At 39.7% G+C, this 9781-nt stretch overlaps 1 protein-coding gene across 5 annotated transcripts; it reads right to left on the bottom strand.

Annotated features, from left to right (window-relative positions):
• Positions 1–470: 470 nt before the first annotated feature.
• On the bottom strand, positions 471–9336 carry soat1 (sterol O-acyltransferase 1). Of its 5 annotated transcripts, none has more exons than XM_024004565.2 (16): positions 9121–9336; positions 7852–7970; positions 6917–6975; positions 5621–5766; positions 5435–5497; positions 5186–5293; positions 4812–5094; positions 4619–4697; positions 4417–4510; positions 4249–4294; positions 4029–4158; positions 3753–3850; positions 3500–3598; positions 3162–3297; positions 2885–3030; positions 471–2731 (listed from the first exon to the last, which is right to left on the bottom strand). In XM_024004565.2, the coding sequence occupies exons 2-16, from the start codon at positions 7967–7969 to the stop codon at positions 2657–2659; spliced, it is 1680 nt and encodes a 559-aa protein (XP_023860333.1). In that variant the 5' UTR covers position 7970; positions 9121–9336; the 3' UTR covers positions 471–2656. The 5 variants fall into 5 exon arrangements, with proteins under 5 accessions (XP_023860333.1, XP_023860335.1, XP_023860332.1 ...); XM_024004567.2 differs by lacking the exon at positions 9121–9336 and adding an exon at positions 8677–8916 and having other exon boundaries at positions 2916–3030; positions 7852–7985; XM_024004564.2 differs by lacking the exon at positions 9121–9336 and adding an exon at positions 8677–8912.
• Positions 9337–9781: the final 445 nt, after the last annotated feature.

Here is a 9781-nt window from a genome sequence, read left to right on the forward strand (position 1 = left end):
TAAATCAAATCAAATTGTATTTGTCACATGCGCCGAATACAACTGGTGTACCTTACCGTGAAATGCTTACTTACAAGCCCTTAACCAACAATGCAGTTAAGAAAATAGAGTTAAGAAAATATTGACTAAATAACAATAATGACTAAATAACAATAACGAGGCTATATACAGGTTAGTCGAGGTAATTTGTATATGTAGGTAGGGGTAAAGTGACTTTGCATAGATAATTAACAGCGAGTAGCAGCAGTGTAAAAACAAAAGGGTGGCCATTTGATTAATAAGTATTAACAATAAAGTTTATGACAAAAAGCATTTAGCAAAATCCATTCAACTTTGTATTGTCTTGACATTATGAAATGTACAATATTCTATATGGAAAGTACATCAAAAACCCTAACTGTTCTTTTTAAAGTAAAAAATGCTGCAGTCACAATTCTAACCCAGGGTTTGGTTAAAAGACCAAAAATATATATAGATTTATAGCTTTATTTTCAACCTGACATATACCTAATGCACTGTAATGGTAAATATTATACAACATATCTCGTATAATACCAAATAAATGTTTTAAACACTATAACTCCATAAATTTATCAAGAAAAATAGAGGAATGTCAATCTCTGTTCAAAAATAGAAATATCCGAACAAAAGTATCACTCATTTTCTAAATGATCAAAAGAGCATCATAATAATATCAAAAGTGGGCTCGAAATAACCACTGAAATACGAACACAAATAGTAAACAGTGTCCCAATTACAATACAGGCTGAAGTAGTCTTGCAACAAAATCTCTTGATAGGATATATATATATATATATATATATAAACACACACACATTCAAACACACGTTTCTCTATATAACAATGTTTTGTTAACGGTCCTTCTTAAACAATTAGTTATGAGTAAAATAGATTGTCACGAGAAACAAGTAGGATTTCAAAAATATTACATTACAGCGCCATCTGGTGGTTTAAATTATCACCATACATGGTTTGAGTCAAAAACAAAAACTGTTCCATAGATAGACAATCCATAGAGAGACAATCACAAAACGACAAGTCTATCAGACTCATGGATTGAAGCTGAAATTGAATCCCTAATTTACAGCATTAATGGCAACAGTTAGTGTAATGATGTAAGTAAATAAACAATACACGCATCAGTCATACTGATAATGGCAACATTGGAGCAGCCAGCTGCAACAGCAGTGCAGTTTCCACCAACTCAAGGTCAGGTGTGGAATTTTTGATTGGTAAAGGAACACTTTCAATATTGCTTTTGAATAAATACATATTCTTAATTAACATTAATCTTGTGTGTAAGGCTTCACATCTGACAAAGGCTTCACATCTTACCTTCATACCAGTAATCACAGAGCAAACTAATCTCAATTTTGTTTAATAATCTAACATCTCCATCAGGGGTGGGCTCACTTCAGAATTGAAATGGAGAATGCCTCAAATTCCAATTAAAATAGTAAACAGCATACAAAATTGCAATTCAAACTTGACTGAAAGGAAATGTAATTGAATTCAGAGAAATTCAAATGCCTCTAATCTATATTAGGTGTAGTCTATACAAATATACATCTTGTACATGATACATGTCATTATATACATGCATATAAAATTGTTAAAACAATTGATTTTCAGGACAAACTGAACGATCAAGGGAAACAAAACCTGTATGTGAATATTCAAAGTTATTGTATTTCATTAAATTGATTTGATTTTGTTCAATGAGGAAAATACATTTCCCAGAATGCATTAGTGTAACCCTGCAGTTGACCCTGAGGACATCAAAAAGAAGCCAAACAAATGAAAGGGTTGGCAGAAATATAATTGGCTATTCTAAGCACCAAGGTTATAAACATTATTTCCAGAGAAAAGTTATTATTTGGTATCTGGAACTGTGAGATTCAATGAAACTCATGTTGTATGATGAGTGAAATTTCCTTGAATTACTTTGTCACACAAACTCTACATCCTGTGGGGTGCAGCCAATTCAACTCTAATTTCAACTCATGAGTTGAATCGTAGTTAATTTCAAACTTCTGAAATGAGCCCAACCCTGATCTCCATCAACATGACTTAAAACACCTTGGAGACTAGACGACACAAAATACAGTGGCTGAACATTTGAAATGTCTGGGTTCATAAAAATAAAATGTTAAGTAAATTATTTGCTAAATATATATAACTGCATGTTTGCTAAGAGGTCAACTTTTGGGAAAAGCAGCAATTTTACAATTTACCATATTGGCATTGAAAGTGCATTTCAAATGAAAAAATATGGTAATTGTATCCAGGCTGAAATTAAAAGTATAAATAAAATAAAAAATATTCTGTTAACATTTYTATGTGCTCTATGTTACCCTGATTTCCAATAGGTTTGTCATGAAACTAAAATGATAAATAAGGCATCTTTGTGAATGACAGAGGCCATTATATGTCTCACTCACTCCATGCCCTTTCAAATGAATAAAGCAGTCTCTCAATATCAGTCAGAATTACTAGTGGAACACAAAAAAAATTAAGTCAAACAAAAAGTAAAAAGTCTTGAAAGAAACAGGAGGTTGTGCTCTTCCTAAACACTTTCAATAGATTGGCGAGTGTTGTCGGTTCAGTAGTTCAATGTGATGTCAGTTACAGCCCCTCAAGAGTCGACTGCTGGGTTGGTCTGGAGGTGACAGCTCCAGGAACGCGGCTTCAGCAGCTCTAGGAAAGAGGGCTAAAAACAAAACAAAAAAACATGGCATGTAAAGACTTGGTTGGATCTAAGGTTGCATCTCAATTGTTTAAAAGATTTACTCTCCTTGATCTGAACAGCTATGAAATATGAGCCTAAAATGAATGTTTTTCCTAGATGTGCAGTGGTGTATACCTCCTGAAGGGGGCAGTAGCGCTGTGCATACCACTCCTGGGAGTAGAGGCAGATGATGACCCCCTGACCGAGGAACAGAGCAGTCCACATGATCACGTTCCAAATTGGGCCTTTTCTCCGGTCATGAAGAATGAAGTTAAACATCACTGACAGATGAACAGCACAGTAAAGGAGATGAGAGCAGTTAGGATTGAGAGTCAGAAAAATGCTACAAAATTAGAAAAACCTTCTGTTTTTATATTGTGTCTGTTGTATTGTAATGAAGGTATGGTCTTACTTCCGAAGCACATGAAGAGGCAGAAGAGGACTGGGTAGAAGAAGCCGAAGCAGATCGCCAAGATGTACTCATGCACTACTGCAGACATAGTGAAGACCAATAACATGCCTGCCGCCCGAAATCTCTTCTTCGACATCTGTCAGGGAGTGGAGTAGGAAAAAAACAAACAGACGACAGACCAGAGGGTTAAGACGGGCATGGACAAAATTAAATCAAAGCTGCTCAACTGGCTTGCTTGTTTAAGATTAGAGTTACAGAGCAATGGGAGGGATACTTCATAAGTATTGTAAAAACAGAGAGATTAACATTAATGCCAAGTGCAACAATAACACACTCACCCATAGGAAGTCACAGTACACATAGTAATACAGCCAGTCGTGTACCACCACGTTCCAGGTGCGGTAGTAATTGGCAAAGGATGTGGAGTTCCACCAATCCTGTGACGCAAAATCAATATATATTTTTAAAAAGAACACAGCAAAGAGCTGATTGAGGCAGTGTAGTGAACACTGTGGCACTACTGCGCTGTAGATCTAGTCAGTGATTGACTAAATTAGTAATATGGCCGAGGAAAGGCATCTGCCTGTGTACCTTGTAAAACATCCTGTCAGCAAACCGCAGCATCTCAGCAAAGGCATTGAGCCAGCAGTGCAGGAAGGCAAAAAAGGCCAAGAAGAGAACCAGAACTCCTACAGAGAGACACACAGATGACATATGAATACCCTCCATTCATTCAAATATTGTTGTAGGTAGCTAACAGAATCATCCAGACAGAGTGACCCAGAAGACAATATAGTGAACATGCAGGAGGAATACTGTGATGCCGATGAGACAAGCTGCAAGTGAGGATGTGTTGACTGGAGTTACCTGGCAGGATTGAGTTGAACACACACAGGACCATGGCCCGCAGGTCAAACAGTTGCTGGCTGATGCTGCGGAACTGTGGGATGCAGAGGCGCACAAACACATAGTAGGCATAGAAGAGACATCCTAGAACCTGAAAGACGAGAGAGAGAAACTACATAACTGAACTGATCTCCTGGTCTTCAACTATGCTCAGGCAGTCATTTAGATTCTCAAATCATACCTGTAATAACTTAGAGGCCACATAACTCCACCTGATGACGGGATTCCTGCAGAGGGAAACAAGAGTTTGAATGTTTACAGAAAGGTAAATAGCTCCCTTGCAGCCGAGTGTAACATGCAAGAGGTATGTTAATTTAAACTAGGTCTTATGTCATTCCCCTCTGCTTACCTGGGATATTTATCTCTGTAGATAAGGGTGGGAGCAAAGAGGAAGTAGATATAGTGGCTCAGCTGTGGGATTAGTGGAGAGACTGGGGAGGAGCCTGGAGAATAAAAACTAAATTTAAAAAAGGGAACTGAATACATCTACAGACAAAAACAGAATGTAAGATAGTGTATATAAATGATTCATAAAAAATGTAGTTGCTTACTGGATTTGTCTTTTGCCAAAGCCAGAACTTTGGGGACATTCTCCCTGATATAGGAGTGTGCCTTCATCATCAGGCGCACCTGCAGGGAGACAGCACATGTTGTCAACCAATCACAATGCATGTCCATCAGTAGACTGAACATCAATAAAACAAAGAACATGTCATGCCCCAGGCGGGCCTGCATTTGGAGTACCTGTTCCAGGATGATGATGAAGCAGGATGCAGGGGGAAAGCTGTTCTTCACCACCACAAAGGTAGGCAGGAAGCCTAGGCCCAGGCCCTGGTAGAGCAGGAAGAGAGAGCCCAGTATAAGAGACCACAGGGTCCCATGGCTGGACTCATGGTAGTGAGAGGCCCAGGTGTGGAACAGGCTGTAGGGCACCACCAGCACTGAAAGGAACATGCAGATCCAGGTAATCACCACCAGGGGGAACTGTCCAAATACATAGACCAGCAGGTCAAAGTCAAGCACCAATCTGGGGAAGAGGGGGGAATGAAGAGTCAATACACAAGTGGTAGTTTATATTTAAAGAGAGAGATCAGTAAAGAATCAGTGTTACACCTCACCTGCCTTCATCGATGAAGTCAACCACCAGGGTGCTGAGGATGAAGAGGATCAGCAGGGCAATGAACATGTGGTAGATGGTCCGGATGTGGTTCACTTCAAACAGCTCACTGTGAAACAAGAGACATAGACCATGATAAACAACACAGAACCAGCAACATTTCAGTTTAAGCACAATGTATATAGTGTTCGATGAGGGAGCTTTTTGTCAAAAGCAGTCACACACAGTCTATTATTAACTCGCCACTTACTCTAACAAAGACCTCCGGACCACAAACTGTTTGCCTTGGCCCTGGGATGACCCTTGGAGATGCCTAATAGAATAAAAAACATTGACAAAATATTAGTTAAATAGATGTTGACCTCTGACATAGTAAGAGAATAGGTCAGAAAGGAGAATGGTGGAAGGCAAAAGGGGGCAGTGAGGGGCTCAATACCTGAGCTTACTCCTCTCTTTATCTGACAGAGGGGAGAAGACAGCAGGGACAGGAGCAGGCTCCAGGCTGGCCGATTCCTCTATCAGACTGTCCATGAACTCCAACACCTGGGAGTCAAACTGCCTCATCAGGTCAGACTTCAAGTGCTGCAGACCAGAGACACATCCACAATCAGCAAGGCATACGGTTTAGTTAAATGAAAAGGATGGTTGTGAATTTTTATTTAAATCCATATCATAAAGACAAATATTAAATTGACAAACATTATGTCAGAAGGGAAAGTAACCATTTGTAGCTGGAGATAATGATGACCCTTTAAAACATTTTTTTTAATGATGACCTCATGTCCAGAAAGACTGTGGTGACTGTTCTGTCTATTTGATCTGTTTGCACAGTAACAGCTGATGAGGGTAAAGGTTAGTTGACCTTTATACTAAACAAACAGCCCTTAAAAGATCGCTTTAAGAAAACAATAATCCTCTTCCTCATTCTCTCTTCCTCTTACATTGTGTGAAAATAAGTGCGCTCTCTGGGTTTGGGTGTTCTGTACAGTAAAGACAGGACATGTTAATTTCACCCATCTATTATAATGCGATAAGATGTGAATAACACTTCATAGTTCAGCCATTTACACCATACATCAATACATGTTTCAAGTGGCTCTCTTCAGTCTGCACTTCCCAATTCATTGTGAAACTTTAATTTGGACACTCAGTCACCGAGGTTGACCCCTACAATGCATTTCAGTAATTTCCTCACTGGTATGCAATACTCATGGACTCAAATCAGACAAGGGTTTGGATGTAATAAAAGCAGAACTGCCTCTTGCTGTATCGTTCCATTCTCCAGGCATGAAAGTGGGAAAGATGCAGATTAGAATAGCCTTTTACGTCACGTTGGCTCACTGCTAGTTGTTAGCTATTTTTCTAATGCACAAATAATGACAGGATTTGAAAACAAACAGGCGAGGCAAAGCAGCTTGCCAGGTTAAAATGATAATGTTACAGCTCACATAGGCTTAGGGAAAATATTGAATCAGTCCAGTAGGGATTTGGCAGTGCAGAAGCAAGGCACAAAACACGTTAAAAAAAATATATGATTAGCCACATCCACAAACAGTGACAGAACTAAGAGGAGTTTGTTGAATCATTGGGACTCAAACAATGGACGGGTGACTTGTGAGAACAGACAACATTGTTTGGAGGATTTGACATCAGAACTCAGGATCTAATCACAGGCTCAGAAAAAATAGAACACATTTGACCTGCTGACAACACATTCTGTTTTAAGTCTCACCTCTGCTTTCCTCTTCAGTTGGAGTTTCTTGCTGATGAGTCGCTCCACTTCCATTTTTCCTGAAATAGATGGAGAAAATGCAAAAAGCAATAAATTGTGGGTCAGACTTTCGTATTCCTTCAGTTCCAGAGTCTACCAGTGCCAGTGAGGAATATGTGAATCCTAAATGACTTCAGGACCAATACAGTTGCCAGGTTACCCAAGAGGAGAATTAATATAGGACTACTATGAGTAAACAATACCATGTTAAATATTTACATAAATGCCTGAATCAATATAGCGGGTGGACAATTGGCCATTATTCCCCATGGGAAATAATAAGCACAGTCTCAGGGAACCTTAAGGACAAGGAACAGAGCTAGCTGGGGTGTGGTTAAATCCATTTTCGTCTTCAAACAGGATCAAATGAGTAGTACGCTACCATGTAGACTTTAGACCGGATATAGTTCTACAGATAACAACCGACCTTTGAATGCTGTTGAAAAATAATTTTATAAGAAATGTAAAGAACTGGGCAACAGGACAGGTCAGGGAAGTTCCATGAGGCGCTTAGTCATTTGAGAGTCATTGAAGACTGGTCTTGAGAAACAAATGTAACCACTATAAAGACATGACTAGTGAGAAACAGCTGATGGGGTTTAAGCAAGTGCTACTGTACAACCATTCAAACACACCCATGACTGAATGACTGTACTTGGGGTTAATCCAGGTTATCTTCACTCAGAATTTAAACAGGTTTGACCATTGACTAAGTGGAAATAAAACAATGACATTTGAGAGCTCAACCCATGACCTAAGAATTGCCCCATCTATATCCTGATAATGTCACCCCCACATAGATCCTTCTTACTCATAAGCATAAACACTTTCCAACTGTTCAACCACCTGTGTTGCATTTAGCTCTGACACCTGTTAATCAAGCTTCATTCTCGCACCATTACTGTGGATCTCTCCATTGCTGCTCTCTCCATCCATACCATCCAGGTCTGAAATGGTGGGCATCTTAGGTAAAGCGCTGCGGCAGCGCAGGACAGTGTCATCCCCACTCTCCATCCTGTAAGAGAACAACCTGTTGGATGTACACACACAACAGTGGACAAATCCAAAACCAAATCATATTCACCTGACAAACTAGATGGAGCTCCACACAATAGTTAAAACAATTCAACTTCCTAGTCTTATGAAACATGATAATGCCAAAATTTGAAATCATCAGTGGCCATTGAATGTATTTTGAATTAATGTATACCTAACTATCAATGGGCTTAAAAACAGTGGAAGACAAGCTATGATCTCGTTGCTTACTTGCTTGATTGCTAACTGACCTAATTGGAACTGAAAGACCTGGTCTGTTAAAAAGTTAGTTGAGGGTCAGTGGACGATTGTGATTTGCTGAGCATACCTTGTTAGCTGGCAGCAGTCAGAGATTTGTCCAGAGCCAATAATATAATAATGTTCGAACCGTCATGGATAAGTTGTTAGTTTGCGCCAGTGATCACAGTGTGCCAGGTATTCAACAACAAGCTATGCTATGTAGCATGTGCCCTGGACATACGTCACAAACTTGCTACAATCGAGCTAATCAAGTCACAAAAATATTTGTTCTTATGGGAGTTCAAATTCTGTGGTTCCATCGCTCGAAAAAACGTCAGTCAAGCGCGAGCTAACTAGCAGAGCTTGCCTGTCAAGTTCGGCATTTGATGGTTGTTTTGGTTAGCGAGATAAGGAATTGGCTAGCAAGCTATATTGATGCTACTCACCCGTCACTGAGTCGTGTCTTGAAATGTATGGTAAGAACCCCCGTGTTAATCTGTTACTTTCAATTTTCATCACATTCTCACTTCTTCAATGTTGAAAAAACGTGATGCGATGATGTCTCTCTTCTTTTTCTACGCCACCACCCCGCCTCTAAATGACGAGAGGGTCGGCCCCTAATCAATCATCTATAGTCACTAGGCCTATTAGTTTCCCTCTCCAGACCAGTATGCTGGCTGCAACCTAGTCTCAGAGCATTTCACATTATTTTGTTAGCTAGGTTAAGGTTAGGGGAAGGTTAGTTAACATGCTAAGTAGTTGCTAATTAGCTAAAATGCTAAAGTTGTCCATGACGAGATTCGAACATGCAATATTTGGGATGCTAGACGTTTGCGTTACGCTACCATGTAGACTTTAGAACGGATATAGTTCTACAGACAACAACCTACCTTTGAATGCTGTTGAAAAATAATTTTATAAGAAATGTAAAAACTCTGTAATGAACTGGGCAACAGGACAGGTCAGGGAAGTTCCATGAGGCGCTTAGTCATTTGAGAGTCATTGAAGACTGGTCTTGAGAAACAAATGTAACCACTATAAAGACATGACTAGTGAGAAACAGCTGCTGGGGTTTAAGCAAGTGCCACTGTACAACCATTCAAACACACCCATGACTGAATGACTGTACTTGGGGTTAATCCAGGTTATCTTCACTCAGAATTTAAACAGGTTTGACCATTGACTATGTGGAAATAAAACAATGACATTTGAGAGCTCAACCCATGACCTAAGAATTGCACCATCTATATCCTGATAATGTCACCCCACATAGATCATTCTTACTCATACGCACAAACACTTTCCAACTGTTCAACCACCTGTGTTGCATTTAACTCTGACACCTGTTAATCAAGCTTCATTCTCGCACCATTACTGTGGATCTCTCCATTGCTGCTCTCCACCCATACCATCCAGGTCTGAAATGGTGGGCAACTTGGGTAAAGCGCTGCGGCAGCGCAGAGCACTGTCATCCCCAGCATACTAAAATGCTAAAGTTGTCCATGACGAGATTCGAACATGCAACCTTTGGGATGCTAGACGTTTGCGTTA

Source organism: Salvelinus sp. IW2-2015, linkage group LG16, assembly GCF_002910315.2.
Source record: "Salvelinus sp. IW2-2015 linkage group LG16, ASM291031v2, whole genome shotgun sequence".
In the NCBI taxonomy this organism is placed as follows: Eukaryota; Metazoa; Chordata; class Actinopteri; order Salmoniformes; family Salmonidae; genus Salvelinus; species Salvelinus sp. IW2-2015.